The 18,308-nt window shown below is 51.5% G+C and overlaps 1 protein-coding gene across 1 annotated transcript; it reads left to right on the plus strand.

Annotated features, from left to right (window-relative positions):
* The first annotated feature begins 4,394 nt into the window (after positions 1-4,394).
* On the plus strand, positions 4,395-6,921 carry LOC103099085 (heterogeneous nuclear ribonucleoproteins C1/C2-like). The gene is made up of 2 exons (XM_007507551.3): positions 4,395-4,686; positions 6,246-6,921. The coding sequence occupies exons 1-2, from the start codon at positions 4,485-4,487 to the stop codon at positions 6,536-6,538; spliced, it is 495 nt and encodes a 164-aa protein (XP_007507613.1). The 5' UTR covers positions 4,395-4,484; the 3' UTR covers positions 6,539-6,921.
* Positions 6,922-18,308: the final 11,387 nt, after the last annotated feature.

Consider the following 18,308-nt stretch of genomic DNA (forward strand, 5'->3'; position numbering starts at 1 on the left):
TTGTACACAGAGACTGATACACTGTGGTACAATTGAAGGTGATGGACTTCTCCATTAGGGTCAATGCAATGTCCCTGAACAATCTGCAGGGATCTAAAAAACACTATCCACAAGCAGAGGACAAACGGTGGGAGTAAAAACACTGAGGAAAAGCAACTGCTTGACTACAGGGGTTGAGGGGATATGACTGAGGAGAGACTCTAAACGAACACTCTAATGCAAATATTAACAACATGGCAATGGGTTCGAATTAAGAACACATGTGATACCCGGTGGAATCAAGCGTTGGCTATGGGGGGTGGGGGGGAGGAGAAGAAAATGATCTTTGTCTCCAATGAATAATGTTTTGAAATGACCAAATAAAATATTGTTTAAAAAAAAAAAGAAAAGGTCTGCCAGCTGAACATGCCCAAGGACACAGGCTGTTCTGCACCTTTGCCCTTTGCATACATTTACAGAAGACTCAACTGTAGTCCCTGGTGGCTTCTTCCAGGCCTGTCCAACTCCTCTGGACCCCACGTGAGGTTTCCTTGGCAGAGATGCAGCAGCGATTTGACATTTCCATCTCTAGCTTACTTTCTAGATGAGGAAACTGAGACAAATGGGCTGAAGGAACTTGCCTGGAGTCACACAGCTGGCACGCTATATCTGGGGCCAGATTTGAAGTCAGGAGACCCATTTTTCTGATTGTAATCCCGGCACTGTATCCACTGCATCACCTCGCCATCCCAGGAAGACTCAACCAGAATTGGGGAATATAAATAAGATGGTCCTGTTAAGTAGGAGCAGGGTTCTTCACTGAAGCACTAGATCTCAAATTCCTGGAGAATTGCCCAGCAGGGACAGGCGAGGCTTCTCCATCTCTGTCCCTGGGAGCTGACAAACCTCAGTTACCCAGAGAACTCAGGACAACAATCACCCTGCTTCGGAGACCCAACCTTCCAGTACCAGCGCCAGGGAGATGAGTGGGGCCAGAGTGGGCGTTACACATTCAACTGGCTACACAAAGAGCCAGACTCAAATCTGGACCCCGATTTCCTGTTTGCCACAGCACTCCCTCCTACCAGATTTCATCCTTAGGTGCCTTGGCTGTGACTCCCAGCAGCCCTGTTCCATTTTTTCCGTGGCCACTACATCCAGCCCTGGATTCCTTCCTATAATCCTTGATCATCTCTGAACAAAGGAAAAGCATCTGGAAGGACCATCTTGACCACAGTAAATGCTTAATGCTTTGTCCACTAAGTGACTGACAATGGCCATCATCTCCTGGCATCACAGCCATTATTACAGAATCCCAGCCAAGAATGCATAGGGAGGTACCAGGTACATTGCATTTAGAGACAAAAGACCCGAGTTCAAACTGTGACCCTTCCACTTCTTAGCTATCTGAGCATGGGCAGCACCCTACCACTCTGGGCCTCAGTTTCCTCCTCTGGCCAGGGAGGCTTGAACTAGCTGATCTCTAGGGACTCATCCACATGACTTTGGACAAGAAAATGAGCCTGCCTTTGCCTTGGAAGTCTTGTTTTTCCACTGAATAGAAGTACTCGATAGGCCGTATACTTGGGGGCTGGGGTAACTGAAAAAGACAGAAGGCAGAAGGAGGAAAATAAAGAACTGAGGAGGAGACAGGCTCCGGCTATATGACTGCCCACCATTTGCTGAGCTTTCCATGTGGCGGATGCTCTGGGACCTGGAGAACAAGTGAAGAAGAAAAACCAAAAGCCAATGGGAAATGACTTAATTACAGTCTCAAGTAATTTGGGCCATCAGACTTGGCTTGGATAATTGGAATTGCTCCGCATGGGCCAGTGTCTGCTGGGGACAGGAGGGGCTTGTCTACCAGGATGCCTAAAGTCTTTCCTAATACCCTGATGTGGGTGACCTGACCCCTGGCTTCTCTAAGCCTCTGTTTCTCCCTCTGTAAAAGAAAAGGGATTGGAATAAATGGTCTCCAAGGCTTGGGCCTCTGGCTGCCAGGGAGCACAAGGCCGCAGGGAAACTGCAACAAAACCTCTTGTCTCCTTCTGGCCTCCAAGCCCTGGACCCGCATCTGCTCCTCTCCTTCCCGGGAACAAAGGGCCTGTGTGCTGCCAAGGGCGAGCTCCCGGGCGGCCTGCTTGGGCTGCGGCCGGCCGCGCCACAGCGGGGAGGAGGGAGCGAGGCGGGTGTGATAAGAGCCCCGCTCTGGGCACCTGGGGGTGCCCGTCCAGAACAGAAAGACCCCGGGGGAGGGAGGCACGAGGGCCAGGCCCGAGTCCCGGCAGGAGGGGAGCTGGCCGAGATTAGCCCCCGGGCCCTGGAGCCGTGCTGACATGGGCAGGCCTGGAGCATGCTCTGGCCACGGGGGAGGGAGGCTGGCAGAGGGAGTCCCGGGCGGGCGGGCGGGCGGGCAGGCAGGCAGGGAGACGAGACGTGCTGGCCTCGCTTCTTTTGCTACAAAGAGCGGCCTCCTGGGCCTCCCACCTCCTGCGCGGCGCGTGAGACTGCACTCCCTGCGCGCTTCACAGGCCCCCGGGGACAGCCTGGACCTCCTGTGTTGCCACTGCCTTATCTGAGCATTGTTTGCCCCAAAGAGCAACACGGAGCCTGGGCCTGGGCGGAGGGGGAGGAAGGCCACCCTGGGCCTGGGCGGAGGGGGAGGAAGGCCACGGATGCTGGGAGCCTCCAGAGGGACCCGGCGGTCCCGGGCCCCGTGCTCTGTGTGCCCGTGTTTGCAACACCAAGCGAGCTGACCTTCGGGCTGGATGGAGCTGGGCCAGCGGCGGGGGGCGGGGGGGCCAGGAAGAGAGCCCCAGGGGACAAAGCATGAGCCAAAGGCCCACTGAGGCTGCAGCCAGGCCTGTCCTGGAGGCACGAGGGGTGGCCGGGGGGCCAAGAACTGAGGCAGTGGGGGGCAGCAGGGCGCCCCCGGGGTGAGGGAGGGCCCGGCTCCCAGCATCTCCTTACATTTCCTGTGGGAAGGGACGGTGGAGGCCCTCAGGCCCACCGGGCACTGGGCAGAGGGGGAAAGAGAGGCTCCTGCGGGCCGGGCCCCTTGCCCAAAGCCATGGGCCTCACCGGGCGGCCTTGGAGCCCAGGGGAGAAAAGCATGAGCAGAGCCCAGAGCGGGTGCCAGGGCTGGCCCAGACGGGTGTCGGGTGTCTCGGGGGGCCAGGGCAGCTGGGAGGAGGTACCCGGCAGCCGGGGGCAGGGCCCAAGGGCCTACACTGGGCCCGGGTGGTTCACCGTGTCCCCAAAGCCCAGAGGGACTTTGACTGGAAGGGGCCATGGCATCCCCCCAGGCTGCATGGAGGCAGAGGCCTTCTTCCCTAGAGTCAGAGCCCTCCCGGGGAACACCGGGCACCCTCCTTCAGCAGGAAGGCTGGGCCTGGGCAAGAGCTTGTCCCAGTTGGGGGTAGGGCAGAAGCACCCTTTTCTGCAGGCATGCTGGGGCCCAGGGGGCTGCCAGAGCCCTTTTGCAGGCTGGCTTTCTGGGCTCCTCCAGAAAGGAGGGTCTTTGCCAGCTTGGTGGGAAGGCCTTGAGCAGGCCCTTTCCATGTGCCAACCAAGCATGCCCCTGGGGGAGAGGAAAGGGCCGCCCTTTGTGGCACTGGGCTGCCCCCAGGCTCTGGGGAGCTCTTCCCTCTGGGCCTTGGGGCAGGTGGGGGCCGGGCTGGATGTGGGCCCCTGGCACCCAGGGCCCACGGGGGCTCGATTCCTGGGGGTGTCCCCACGGGGGTCCCTGTGTGTGCTCTGAGCTCTTTGCTTGCCTTGCAGCCTGCTCCCCCCCACCCCCAGGGAGTAGCTGCTGCTGGGGGGCTGGGCCTGGCCTGCACGTTTTACTGTCCTGGGTCTGGATCCCAGAAATGTTCCGGGGACCCCTTTGCCCAGTGGCGGGCCCTCAGGGGCCTCTTGGTGGGCATCTGAGTCAATTAGGCTGTGGGGGGCAAACTGCCAAGTTTTCTTTTGGGTTTTTCACAGACTTCTTTTTGCTCATCGTCCCTGAATCAGTTTAATTTCATTTAAAAACCTTCTTTGCAAGAGTTAATGTCAAATCAGGTATTTCCATGTTGTCCCCCACCACCGGGCCCCCTCGGCCCCCACTAGAACCAGTGATGGGGGAGGGGAGGAGGGCTGCAGGGGAGCCCCAGGGTGGGGGACCTGAGAGGGCACGGGCAGGGGGCTCCCAGATTGGTTGGAGGAGGTCAGGGTGGTCAGCAGGGTGAAGAGAAGGTTTGGGGGGGCCTGGGGCGATCCTTCACCCACTGGGAGGGCTGACTTGTAGAAAGGCAGGGATGGAAAATTCCTCGGGGCTGGGGGAGTGGGCAGGGAGGGAGGCAGGGCAGGAGGGTGGAGTGGGAGGGGCTAGGGGCTATTGGTAGCTGGCTCTCTATAAATTCAGCAGGACGGAGGAGATATTTCCACTTTCTTTGCCTTAGAACTTTGGACAGTTGGACAGCGTATTAGTAGCTATTCCCTTTAGAGGTCTTAACTCTGACATCATGAGTGGAAACACTCCAGCCGATAAAGGGGACAGCAGTGATGAGTATTGTGGTTCTTCCTCAGGTAGTTCCTGCTCATTCCAGGAATGCTGGGAGTCCAATGTGCCCGAGCTGATCTGCAAGGAGGAGTCCTTGGATGATGACCTTCCTGATTCTGAGCTTGCCATGGAGCCTTCACCCTCCCAAGACATGGAAATCAAAGGTACGTAGGCCCTGGGGTAAAGGCACAGTTGGCATTTGGGCCCAAGTTCTCCCAAGAGTGACTCAAGCTCCCAGGAGAGGGGTTCCTTGAAGACCTCAGGGCTTCACATCTGGAGTTAGACCCCTAGAAGGAATTCATCTTGACCCTCACACGACCAATGTGCATACAGGTGAGAATTCAGGTGCCCCGAGAGCATCCAATCCAGTCCAATCTCTACCTCATGTTATGATTCCCAGAGGGAGCAGTTAGAACCAAAGGGATCTGAGCAGGAAACAGACCCCTGGGAGGGAGAACATCCAAAATGAAGGATGTACTTTGTATTTTACTGAGGAAGGCATTTAGCACGACAAGGGGCCAACTCAGCAATTAAGGCCCATAAATAGAGAAAGATGGAGACACTAATACACTGTTGGTGGGTTGATCTAACCATTCTGAGCCAATTTGAATTATACCCAGAGTTATAAAACTGTACATTAACACCCCTGACAACTCACTCGCTCAGGGAAAAAGGAAAAGAACCTAGATGTTCTCAAATACTGAGAGCAGCTTTCTCTGGGATGGCAAAGAACTGGAAACTGAGGGGATGTCCATCCTTGGGGCAGTGGCATGTGATTGTGATGGGAAACTACTCTGCCTTCAACACTCATGAGCAGGTTAATTACAAAAACCATGCAAAGACCTACCTGAAATTAGGAAAAGAAAAATGAATAGAGCTGAGAGAACATTTGACATAGCAATAGAACAAGTACCTGAAGAGTAACTTGTAAAAATGGCCGCCTCCAGGGAAAGAATTGAGAAATAGGAATCCAAAGACATAGTTTATATATGCAGTTAGGGGGGCTCAGATGATGCCTCCTCTAGGAGGGTGGGAAGGGGAAGGAGGGAGGGAGGGAGAGAGATATCGGAGAATTTTGATGTGGTCTACAAACAAACAAATGAATAAAATTCTCAAAAAAAAGAATCAGGTCCCATCAAAAAGAGAATCCAGCAATGGCTCCTTTCTTCCCCACATGGCACACCAAGGAGGGCACTGGACCCTTTAGAGACTGCTCAACCTACCCGCCCCCCTTAGTTTCTGAGGAATGTATTTAGTCTTCCTCAACTTTTCAGTTCAAGAACTACTTCTTGAGCAGTAACTCTCCCTGAGGCATCGTGCTAGATTCTCAGGATACATAGAAGTACAAAAGGGTTCAGCAGTTGAGTCTTGTAATGACACAAATAATCATGGCAGTGTGTAGGGCTAGTCCCAAGGCCAGAGAGATTCGGGCTGGGAGGAATTACTTCTGAGAGGGCAATAAGAGGTCCTGGGAGAAGAGCAGGTCCCTTGGGCTTCCAAGGCCTGGAGGATCCTCCATTGCCTTCAACTATCCCCCTAGTCTCCAGTGATTAGAGTCATGAGCTGTGTATAAAGTGCAAAGGTTTTCTACCCAGCAGTGTAGACCCTTGTCTATCACAGGGGACAGTGGTAATGCCTGGCCTTGTTGCAAGGGCCCAGTGAACTGCTGCTACCTGTTGGGAAGCCGGGACAGCCGGGTCATGCTCCTTGTTATCACTTTCAGGAATCATGTCCCGCAAAGGCAAAGGCGGTAGCTATGCCAGGGGCAGACAGAGGGCTTCTATCATCAAAGCTGGAAGAGGAAAAGGAGATCCTCAGCAGGCCACTAGAAAGGATCTGAGAAAGACCGAAGAAAAGGGGGATACTCTGCTGGCAATCCAGGAAGAAAAGGAGAAGGAGAAGGCAGGGGAGGCCATGTCTGAGGATGTCGAGAACAACAATGACCAGCCACAATCTGAGGCCACCATGGAGAAAGAGGGCGAAGGTGGTGGTGACTCCTTCGGAAACCGCGCGTAAGCGGCATCAGCCTGGAGAAGGAAGAGGCCCTGAAGATCCAGGCAGCAAGGACCAGCTGGCCTAGCTTGAGGATGATGGAACAGCAGCCCTGAAGGAGCCCAAGGGCAGCAGAAACAGCAGCCAGGGCCGGCGGCACCCACCAGTGCCTGACCCCTCCTGGGGCCCCATCCTCGAGCCAGCCCCACCAGGTCCTCCCCCTCGGGATCTCGGAGCATCTGCTCCCGTGGCCTCCTGCTTGGCCTCTCCAGGCTCCTTTGCTCCCTCTCCTTCATGCTTTCCCACTTCCTGCGGTCTCCCAGGAGACATAGTCAAACCTCCCTAGTTGGGCTTTTCTCACTTTTTGACACCTTTTTTCAGTTGAGCATTAAAAAAAAGCAAATTGCTCCCTTGGTGCTTTGGTTTGGTTCTTTCAGGGGGGCTGCTGGGCTGGGGAGGGAGGGGAGGGCAAAGCCCCGAGTTCCTGGGAGTTTCTGTCCTTGAGGACCCAGCAGAGCAGCAAGGGCCCCCCTGGGGCCAGGGGGGGACCATGTGGCCTGGGCGGAGACCCCAGTGTCTTGGACAGACTCCCCCCTGCCACCCAGTCACCCTGGCCAGCCCCAGCCCCAGAGCCTCTTGGCTAAAGCCCTCAGCAGGGCAGGGGCCTGGGGTTTGGGCCTCAGGGAGCCAGCCTGTGGGCGGGGGCGGGGGGCAGCAAGTCCCAGCCAGTGGTACCATCGGGCGGCCTCCTCCCTTTCAGCTCGAAGATCCGGGCCCACATCCTCTCCCAGCCCAGCTCGCTGCTGTAGGGGAAGCCTCGGCAAGGTCCCCTCCAGCCTCGCCACCGCCGCATCTCCTCTGGGCCCTGGGCTCTGGGGACCCCCCACAATGACCATCTGGCGGCAACCACGGGGGCGGCGGGAGGGCTATGGGGGCGTTGGTGGGAGCAGGGAGGCCCAGCCTTTGGCCCCATGAACCTGAGCGGGGGCTCCGGGGAGCTCCTCGTGCCCTTGGCTGCTGTGGTTAGGGGTGTGGGGCAAGCCGAGGCCGGAAGGGGACTTCTGGGGGCTTCTTTCTGCTGGAGAGCAGCCATGGGGGCATCTCCCCACCCTCTGTCTGGGACTACAGCAGCTCTGCATGCTCCTGGGTGAGCAAAATGGAAACACAAATGGGGGGGATGTGTGAGTGTGTGTGTGTGTGTGTGTGTGTGTGTGTGTGTGTGTGTGTGTGTGTGTGTGTGTGTGTGTGTGTGTTAGAAACTTTCACTGCCCTGGCAGAGGAAAGCTTCAAGTTCTGAGGACATCAACTGATTTTCAGCAGTTCAAGACTGTCCTCAGACACTTATTTGTTGTGTGACCCTGGGTAAGTCACTTGACCCTCTGATTTCAGTTTTCCTATCTGTCAAATGTGCTGGTGAAGGACATGGCAAACCGACCCAGGATCTTTGCCAAGAAAAGCCCCAATAGGCATTCTATAAATGTCACCCTCCTTGCCGTTAGCCCACTCGCCCTGTTCAGGCCCTCCAACAGATTGTCTTCCAATATCCTTCTCCATGTCCTCCCAGTTCCTTGTTCTTGTTCCCCTCCCCAGTTCTCTCGCAATCCCCCATCAGCCCAGTTCCAATGGAACACCAGGGGAGGGGCACAAAAACACTTTAGTCAATGCTCTAGCCTGATTCTTTGGAGGAGGTCCATTAGCAGAATGTGAGTGAAGTGGGGAGGACAAATGATGTTGTCATGGAAACTGGGGACAAACCCGGTATTGTCATGGTAACTGATGGTGGAGGGGTTATGTGTGGAGAGAGAATCATTGAAGCCCAGGGTGGTGCCAAGGGCCCACTTCTATCACATTACTTATTACACATACTTAGTACTCCCGGGCCCTGCCTCCTCCCCATCTACCAATTTTCAGAGAACTCCTGCGTCTAAGGCCAAAACTGTGCGCTCTCTCCCCTCCCAAAGTGACCCTGCACTTGGCCAGTGGCTGCAGTTTGGGATGACTCGGAGCTCTGGGAAGTTTTCTCTTATGCTGAGAAGTCTAATTGACTTGTCTCCAAATCCTTCCCTTCCATCTTAGGATCAATCCTGTATATTGGCTCTAAGGCAGGGGAGCAGTAAGGGTCAGGCAAGCGGAGTTAAGTGACTTCCCCAGAATCATCCAGCTAGGAAGTGTCTGAGGGCAGATTGGGACCCAGGACTGCCTCACTCCAGGCTGGTGCTCTATCCACTGAGCTACCTAGCTGGCCCAGTCTAATCCATTAAAATAAACCCCAAACCCTTACCTTCCATCTTAGAATTGATAGTATGTATTGGCTCCAAGGCAGAAGAGAGGTAAGGGCTAGGTAATGGGGGTTAAATGACTTGCCCAGGGTCACACAGCTGGGAAGTGTCTGAGGCCAGATTTGAACCCAGGCCTCCCATCTCTAAGCCTGGCTCTCAATCCACTGAGCCACCCAACTACTCCCCCAATCCATTTTCCACATGGAATATAGCTCCCCTGTTCCCACCTGACCAAGTTTTCTCCCCTACCTTGACACCCAGCTCCCTTCAAACTCGAATGGAGAACACAGCCTACAAGCCTGAGCCCAAGAGCCCCAGGAATAGTAGTCCCCTCTTCAAGATCACTAGTTCAGCCCCTCCAACTGTCATGTAGCCCATCAGATCAGCCTTTGTGGAGTCGGGCCCTGTCAGTGGTCTTCCCAGCTGCTGCAGCCCCTCAAGAACTAGGTTATCAAAGATCCCCTCAGAGGAGCAGCCAGGAAGCTGCCAGGGTCCCTGCATGGAAGAGTGGGCACTTAGGAGTAAGGTCAAAGGAGGCTGGAGAGGTAAAAGGGGGGATGGCCAAGAGGGGTGTCAGATGCCCAACAGAGCAGCTGTATTTGTCCCTGGAGCTGATCAAAAGCCCCTGGAGACAGGCAGCTGGGGAAACAACCAAGGCAGGCCTTGCAGAGGGCCCCAGCGAAGGGATGTGGTGTTGGACTTGGGGATGTTCCAAAGTCATCTCGAGGCTGGCTCTGATGATGACAAGAGAGTGAGGAGTGGGCCTGGGAGGATGCTGGTTGGCCTGGGGCGGATGGCAAGTTCTATCTAAAATGTCTATTGGACATCCAGTTCGCTATGTCCAAGAGGTAGTGGGAGGGTCTAGACTGGAGGTCAGGGGAGAGACTGGCCCGCCAGAAAGATGGATCTGAGAATGATTGATTAGAGACGTCAACATCTATAATCTCTTTAGAATCGCCCTTCCAATGGAGGAGCCAAGCAGTTTCTGGGAGTGGACACTAGGAGGCAGCAGCAGCAGCAGCAGCAGCAGAGCTGGACCCTCAGGCACCTGGCCGTGAACCTGGGCCTTTGCCAAGCCCCAAAGTGACCTTCAAAGGTAAATGGGGGCAGGGGGGGCTCAGGGAGGGGATGAAGACCCCTGGGATCCCCTGGGCACCGAGGGAAAACTGAGGCCTGCGGGAGGAGGGGTTTGGTGGGAGAGACTGAGGCACATGGAGGAAGGCGATGGAGGCATCATCAGAAAGGAGGCAGCCCTCAATTAACCAGAGAGGAAGGGCTCTCAGGCATGGCTCAGGGCCAGAAAAAGGGGGGCCTTGGGCGTAGGAGAAGGCCTGGGCCCTCAGAGCAGATGGAATCCAAACACGCAAGGCCTATTAGCAAGGAAGCCCAGCCTGAAGGAAAGAAGCCCTGACTGAGCCCATCTGTCAGGGTAGGCGTCAGGGCTCGTAGGGGCTCGCCGAGTCCATTCCCCCCATTTTGCAGAGTGAGCAATGGAGGCTCCAAAGAAAGAAAGCAAAAGGAGGCAGAAAAGAGAGTGAGAAAAGGACGAGGAGGGGCCAGCATTGCAGACGTGAGGGCGGCCAGTGAAAATGCCCAGAGTTGGCGTGTCTCGAGGCAGGAAGCGTGGGGAGGCCACTGGCACTAGAAGGAGTCAACGGCTGGAGAGGAGGAAGCGACCACGTTATGGGGATGCTCTGGTGCTGTGGGTGGGAATCAGGGGCCAGTGGGCTTTTCCATGCCCTGGCCTTTGGGAACATCCCTCTGGCAGCTGACGGGAGCTGGGCCGGAGTGGGGAGAGGCTGGAGGCAGGGAGACCTCCCTCCCGCCCAGCAGAATCCGCCTGCAGCAAGGGGTGGCAGAGGAGAGAAGGGAGCAGAGACCAGAGATGCAGGAAGGGAAGAGAGGGTTAGGGTTAGGGTTAGGGAAGGGAAGGGAAGGGAGGGCCAGCCGAGGGAGCCGGGGAAAGAGTGGGAGCAAGTGGGGGCCGAGGGGGCGAGCCCGAGGGCCTAGGAGGACGTCTGCACAGGGCATGCTGGGAAGAGGAGAGCGCCCAGCGCATGGTCATCGATGGCAGGTCCACTTCAAGATGTCTGAGAGGCAGATGGAGATGAGAGACTGCAAGGGAGAAGAGAGGTTTGGGGTGGCCAGATAGAGCTAAGTGGGAATCCTCTGCAGAGGGCCGGTCCTCAAAGGGGCTACGGCTTGTGGCCTCTGAGCAGCCGGTGGCCACTGTGGACTGTGCGGGTCCGGGCCTCTGCAGCAGCAGATCAGGCCATCCTGCCCTGGCTTTTTGGCCACCTGCCTGCTTGGGAGGCAGCTCCCCCTCCCCCAGGCTCCGCAGGAGCTAGAAATTAATTTCCTCAGCCTTTGTGAGAGAGTCTTTGGTAACAGGCCGCCGCTCCACCAGTGCCCAGAGAAGCCTGTCTACTGGCTATTGCCATGGAAACGGGAATCTAGCTAAGCATCTCGGCAGCCTTTGGCGAGACTGCCTGCAGGGAGGCTAAATTGGCTGGAGCAGTCACGTCCTGAGTGCTCTAACGAGGGGGCCCTCCTAGCCCCGACCCCCCACCGCTGCCCCTCCACCTTTGGACAAGGGGAGTCAGCTGGATTGAAAGCCAGTTATCCAATTTTTTCAAAGCTAAGTCCCTTGACCTCTGGTTAAGGAGCCCTGTTGGTGATCTTGCTTCGTTGGCCACCCTGGTCAGTACTGATTCCCCATTTTCATATCATACCTCCTACTCACTAGTGGTGAGGGGGTAGTCAGAATCCCCCCACCATTGTCCTGCAGCCTCTCCTCCTTTGATGCTCGTGCTATTCAAACTGATCACCTCATCCAGATCCTGTTGGCAGTTAGCTCCCACTCACCCCCTCTCCTTAGGACAGTCCCTTTCTTCCTCAGAGACCCCAGTACTTGGCTCATAGCCTTTCTCTCCATCTCAACCCCTGTTCTTATATTTGGAGACTTCAACAGACAATATGGATACTCCCTTAAACAGAAACTCCTCATTCCTCCATTTCCTAGATTCTCGCGCCCTTCTCATCCACTCCATCTTAGCTGTAAGCGGAGACGCCCATGGCCTTGGTCTTTCCATCATCCACAAGTGCTCTACTTCCATGAGTTCCAAAACGATCTGATTCTAACCTTTCATCACTCCAGCCTTCTTTAACTCTATTTTTCAGCCTCCCCTCACTCTGAAGCCCTCCTCTCCGCTGTTCTTTTCTCAAGTTATCACTCCTACATTGGCTAGACTTCCTTTGCTTCCCTAGCATGAACCAAATTGATTCCCTACTGGCCTCTGCACTGGAGGCTCCCTATCCTGTCATTGATCATACCTTGCCGAATCCAAACCTTGCCAAATCCAAATCTTGGCTCTTGGAATTCATGGGTGGTATCTTCTCTAGAAGACTGCCTCCTGTCACCCCCAATGTCTCTCTAACCTTCAGTCTCTGCCTGGCAACAGGCTGCCTCTTCACTGCCCACAAATATGCCCATCTCCTCATCCTTCAAAAAATCCTCACTTCTTCGGATCATTCCTGCTAGCTACACATAGTAGGGGTCATACAGGTACTAGCCGTTATTATTAGATATCTTGTCGTCCTCATCTCTTTGATCTCCAGTCCCACATCACCCACCTGATTTTGGACATATTGCATCAAATGTCTCATAGGCATCTCAAGCTCAACATGTTCAGAAAAGGACTGATCTCTCCCTTCTTCCCAACTCCCCTGTTATTTTCAGAGTCATCTTGGACTTCCCATTCTCTCTCTCCATAGCCAATCTCTTACCCCATCTTGTCATTTGATCTCTCCTCTATGTCCTCTTCTCTCCATTGGCCAAGCCAGCGTCCTGGCACATCATCACCTGAACCGTTGAGATGACCCTCTCATTGGCTTTCCTGTTTCTAGCCTCTCTGCATTCAGATCCATCCTCCACTGAGCCCCCAAGGTGATCTTGCTAAAAGCCCAGGCCTGCCCACATCACTGTCTCCTTGATAAATCCCACTGGCTTCGCTTCCTGTTCAGAAAACAAATATCCCGGTAACACTCACTGCTCTGGCCCCCACTGCTTCAAGAGCAGGCGGGTTATATCTTCACTCCTGCTCAGTTAAGGGATTTCCAGGAGCTGAGGGTATCATTGTTTCGAGCCCCCACTGATGGGATAGTCACAATTGGAGCAAGTGTGTTCTTGCACTCCACTTACAGCCAGATTCTTTTTTAAAAAGGAATGCTTATTTCAAAACGATAATAACAAATATGCAAACACATCCCAATGCCTGGGGTAGGATCCCCTTGTGCACGGCCACCTCATGCTCTGGAAAGGGAATTTGGTTCACAGGTTAGCTCAGTTACTTTATAGAAACATCCCAAATTCCAGGGCCAAAGCCCTCCTTGGGCTCGAGTCCCAGGTGCCTTAACTTGGCAGGGCATCTCTGCTGGGATGGCAAGCTGTAGCATCCCTCCTGGAATCCTGGCTCTGAGGTTGCCACGGCTGGAACTCCCAGTCCCAGGAGGATCATTGCTGTTACCTAGAACTGAGGACAAACATAACAGAACAGAAACAAACACCGGGCTGGCTCATGGGGCCTAAAAAGGTGGGGCAAGAGAAGCAAGCTATTCTGGCCTCCCAGGTTCAATTCATAGACCCCACATTCACTCTTTCTGGACTCCGGAAAGAACTAGCAGGAAAGAGAGCAAGACGGTTCCAACCTGGTAGTTATAAAGATGCAGTCTGATCTGGCTACAGTAATGGAGAGGGGCTGTTAGCAGCCGCGTCATAAAGAAAAGGATGCCTTCTCTCAGAAGCAGAGTAGCTCCAAATTATGTGACTGAGGCACGCTCCAGTTCCACATGGATATGTATGTCATACATGTGTAGATGGGTGGGTGGATGTTGCTTAGTTGTCAATACTGTTGAATACAAAATTCTTATCTGAAATTTTTGATGGAAAGATTTTTTCCTATTTGACCATTTCTTGTCTTAAACTAGAATTCATTTTGCTTCTATAAAAACTTTTCCATTTCATGTAACCAAAATGACCTCTTCTATCTCTTGTGATTGCCTCTGTTCCTTATTTGATTAAAAATTCATCTCTTTAGGAGCATCTAGGTGGCTAGTGGATAGAGTGCCAGGCCTAGAAACAGGAGCTCCTGGGTTCCAAACTGGCCTCAGATACTTCCTGGCTGTGTGACCCTGGGCAAGTCACTTAACACCAAGTACCTAACCCGTATCACTCTCCTGTCTTGGAACCAATACTTGGTACTGATTCTAAGACAGAAGAAGAGTTCAAAAAAAAGAATCCATCTCCTTTGACCCAAAGATTCTCCTATTAGCCAGATACTTCAAGGAGGTCATTGATAATAAGAAAGGCCCCACATATACCAAAAATGTAGAGCTGCTTTGTTGTAGCAAAGGGTTGGCAATCGATTGGATGCCCATCAGTCAGGGAAAGGTTGAATTAATTGTGGTACCCAAATGCAACAGATTACCACTGGGTTAGAAACAACAACAAGTATGATAAATACAGAGATATATGGAGGAAAGATTTATATTATTTAGTGCAGTGATGGCGAACCTTTTAGAGCCTGAGGGCCCAAATTGCAACCCTCATACCACATGACAGCCCCCTGCCTTACCTCAGACAGGGGAGTGAGGAAGCACTCCCATTGGGCTGCTGGACAGAGCGCTGGGTCATGTGAGAAATATCCTCAGGTGTGTATACACAGGAGGAAGGGGGCAGCCCAATCCCACAAGGGAGCCGTGGATTAGACAACCTAGACCTACTGCATAATGAAGCAGAGCCAGGAAAATAAGGAACACCTAGACCTTTCATTTGCAATGTAAATGAAAAGAAGGGTCTTGGCAAAACAATGGAAAGCAGTTGTTGCAGACTGCAAAAAGCAAAACTGTTCTAGGAGAGAAGACACTTTCTTCCGCTCTTTTGCAGAAGGGGGAGGTCCACGAGTGTGGAATCTTACATAGATTTTTCCAAATATTGATTCATTTTGTGGAGTTAAAAAATTGTTTTCCTCTTTTTTTCTTAAAAAATTAGGCTTTCTCATTCAGGATGGCTTACTTGGGAGGGATACTGAGAGAAATGTAGCTGCTATAAAAACGGAAGACAGACCAATAAAAATGTATTCTTAAAAAGTGAAGTAATGAAGAGCAAACAGAACCAGGAGAATGAACTTACTGTACTGCCCACTCTCCTATAATGCCCCACCTCCCGCCATGAAGATACCTTCCTTCATCCTCCACCCCCACTGTCCCTCCACACTTCCAGACTCCTTTAACCTTTCTTTTCCCATTTGAATAGAAGCTCCTTGAGGACAGGAACTCTTTCTTTCTGCTTGCTATCACTTGCCATCACTTGGCACTCATGTCTGCCACATAGCTATTGGAGGTGGTGGTGTTAGCGATGCCCGAGAAACAACAATTAAAAATGCTACCCATCTTGTAACATGCATTTAATGGACTAAATATGCACAAAGAGATCCATTTTGGGACTGGCCATGGGAATTGTTTTCCTTGGCTAGGCATGTTTGTTATGAGTTTTGTTTTTCTTTTCCTTGGGTGGGAGATAAGAGGAAAACAATACCATACACATATGAAATAATAAAATAAATGCTTTTTCCTTAAAAAAGAATACATTTGCTACATACATCTGTGAAAAGCATTTGATTTGACTTGTTCCAAGTCATCCCAAATTCATTATGCAATATGATGCTGGTCGGAGCCTAATTTCTGCCAGGCGGCCTTCCAGTTTTCCTAGTTTTGTTGGTGGTAGTGAGTCGTTTCAGTTGTGTCCAGCTCTTCATGACCCCTTTTATGGTTTTCTTGGCAAAGATACTGAAATAGTTTGCCATTTCCTTCTTCAGCTCATTTGAAAGATGAGGAAACTGGGACAGGCAGGGCAAAGTAATTGGTCTTTGGTCACACAGCCATTTAAGGACTCCTTGACTCCAGGGTTGGTGCTCTATCCATTGCACCACCTAAATGCCCCTTCCCAGTAGTTCTTATCAAAGAGGCAGTAATTTCCTAAATAATTGATGCATTGGAGTTTACTAAACCTTAGGTTAATGCGTTCTATCTTTTCTGGTTTTTGTTTCATCGATGCACTTTTCTATTTTTTAACCAATACCAAATGGTTTTGATGACTGCTCCTTTGTGATATTGTTTGAGCTCAAGAAGGGCCACTCCCCCTGCATTCTTAGTTGTTTCCATTATTTGCCTTTACCTTCTAGTTCAGGGAATGACAAACTCTAGCTTGGGGTCCCCTGTTTTGGAATGGCTCACAAGCTAAGAATGAGTTCGACATTTTACAAGTTTTATTCTATTTAAAAAGGTACTAAGCAGTTCTTAGCTCCCTACAAAAACCAGTGCTGGCTGGATTTGGCCACTGGCCTGAGGTTTGCAGAAACTCATTCTCAGTATTTCATTCCCCTAAATGAATCGGGGCATTATTTTACTGAGTTCTGTAAAGTAGCCCTTTGACAGTCTGGCATATGTAGTGTAAAAACTATAAATGAATTGCAGTTTTGATGAAATTGGCATGGCCCAATTATAAATACTGAATATTCCTCCAGCTATTTAAGTTGTTCTTTGTTTAAGGAGTACTTTGGAATGGAATCTAGGCCTCAAATAATTTATGTATTAAAAAAAAACCTTACTTGTGTATTGGTTCCAAGGCAGAAGAGAGGTAAGTGTTAGGTAATGGGGGTCAAGTGACTTGCCCAGGGTCATCCAGCTAGGAAGTTTCTGAAGCCAGATGTGAACCCAGGCCCTCCTGTCTCTGGGCCTGGCTCTCTGTCTACTGAGCCACCCAGCTGTCCCCTATTTTATGTATTTTTGAGTTATTCTGAGGTGAGCTTTTTCCTCTTCTTGCCTCCTGGATTTTGTTATTCTTATACAGAACTGTTACTGATTTGGAGGGTCTATTTTGTACCACAACTTTGCTGAAGCTTTTGTCTTGGTGCTATTGCTGACACCCTAGGGTTTTCTAAGTGATCCATCATGTCACCAGCAGATGGGATTTGTTCAACCTTCTCTTTTCCTGTCTTCATGCCTCTAATTGTCTCTTGCCATTGCTATGGCTAGTGTTTCTAGAATTCCATGAAAGAATAGTGGGGAGAGTGCTTTACTCCTTTTCCAAGCAGCTCTTTGATTGCAGAGCAGGAAAGACTTTCCTTCTTGGGAATCCTCTCTACCAATACAATTTCTCCCCACACTGTGTACATAGAACTCAGTTTCCCCTCACGTGTGTTGGGGTTGTGTGTGCTACTACATATGTGGGCAGACATGACTCCTGCTCCGAGAAGACAATGTTGAGCCCAATGCTGTAGTTCTCCATACAAGACTGAATGAGCTGCTTTCAGAGACATTCTTAGGAGAGACACATAGGTGGGGGGACACTCCAGAGGAGTGGTGGTGAGCAAGAAAAGAAAAGCAAAGGAAATAAGCATTTCCATATAATATAGAACTGCACTAAAAGTGTGGGGTTTTTTTAAACCCTCACCTTCCACCTTAGAATCAATACTGTGTATTGGTTCCAAGGCAGAAGAGTGGTAAGGACTGGGCAATGGGGGTCAAGTGACTTGCCTAAGGTCACACAGCTGGGAAGTATCTGAGGTCAGATTTGAACCCAGGACTTCCCATTTCTAGGTCTGCCTCTCAACTCACTGAGCCACCCAGCTCCCTGGCCTCCCACAGCTGCCAGTGTTTTTTAAAATCATTTTGAGAAAGACTTTGGATAGAGTATATGCATGGGAATCTGACCCCATCATTCTCCTGAATTGCTTCAAATTCTCAAGCATATTGAGAAAGGGCCTTCTATGGGTGAGGCAGTTCTGTCTCCTAACTTGAATTGCGAGCTCATCTCGTTTCCTGCTCAAGAGCTCACTCAAACTCTTGTGTCTTTGGTATGTTCCTTCATTAAAAATCAGTTTATTGATTTGCTTGTTTCTTACGTCAAAATTCCAGGTATCTCCCTCCCTCCCTCCCTCCCCTCCTTGTACTAGGGACAGCATCATGTAACAAAAAGGTACAGGTATACATAAAACTGTTAGGCATATTTCTACTTCACAGCTCTTTCTCTGGAGTTGGACACACAGAAGTCATTCTTCAAACAGTATTTCTGTTACCGTAGGTAATGTTTTCCTGGTTCTGCGTGTTTTGCTTTTCATAATTCTCACAGGTCTTTCCATGTCTTTTAAAAAATTAACCCGGGGGGCAGCTGGGTGGCTCAGTGGATTGAGAGCCAGGCCTAGAAATGAAAGGTCCTGAATTCAAATCTTGCCTCAGATACTTCCCTGCTGTGTGACTGGCAAGTTATAATCCCCATTGCCTAGCCTGAACAGCTTCTTTATCTGGGAATCTATACTTAATATCAATTCTAAGACAGAAGGTAACAGTTAAAAAATCAACCTGTTCCTCATTTCTTATGACACAGTGATATTGCCTTGACTTATTCAGCCATTCCCCAATGCATGGGCATGTTCTAGTCAGTATAATGGCCACTG

The sequence above is a fragment of the Monodelphis domestica genome, chromosome X (assembly GCF_027887165.1).
Source record: "Monodelphis domestica isolate mMonDom1 chromosome X, mMonDom1.pri, whole genome shotgun sequence".
NCBI classification, from domain to species: domain Eukaryota; kingdom Metazoa; phylum Chordata; class Mammalia; order Didelphimorphia; family Didelphidae; genus Monodelphis; species Monodelphis domestica.

Coding starts and splice junctions, on each gene's coding strand:
- LOC103099085 (XM_007507551.3), top strand. CDS start 4,485: ATGAGTGGAAACACTCCAGCCGATAAAGGGGACAGCAGTGATGAGTAT. Junction 4,687..6,245: donor CCAAGACATGGAAATCAAAG/GTACGTAGGCCC, acceptor TATCACTTTCAG/GAATCATGTCCCGCAAAGGC.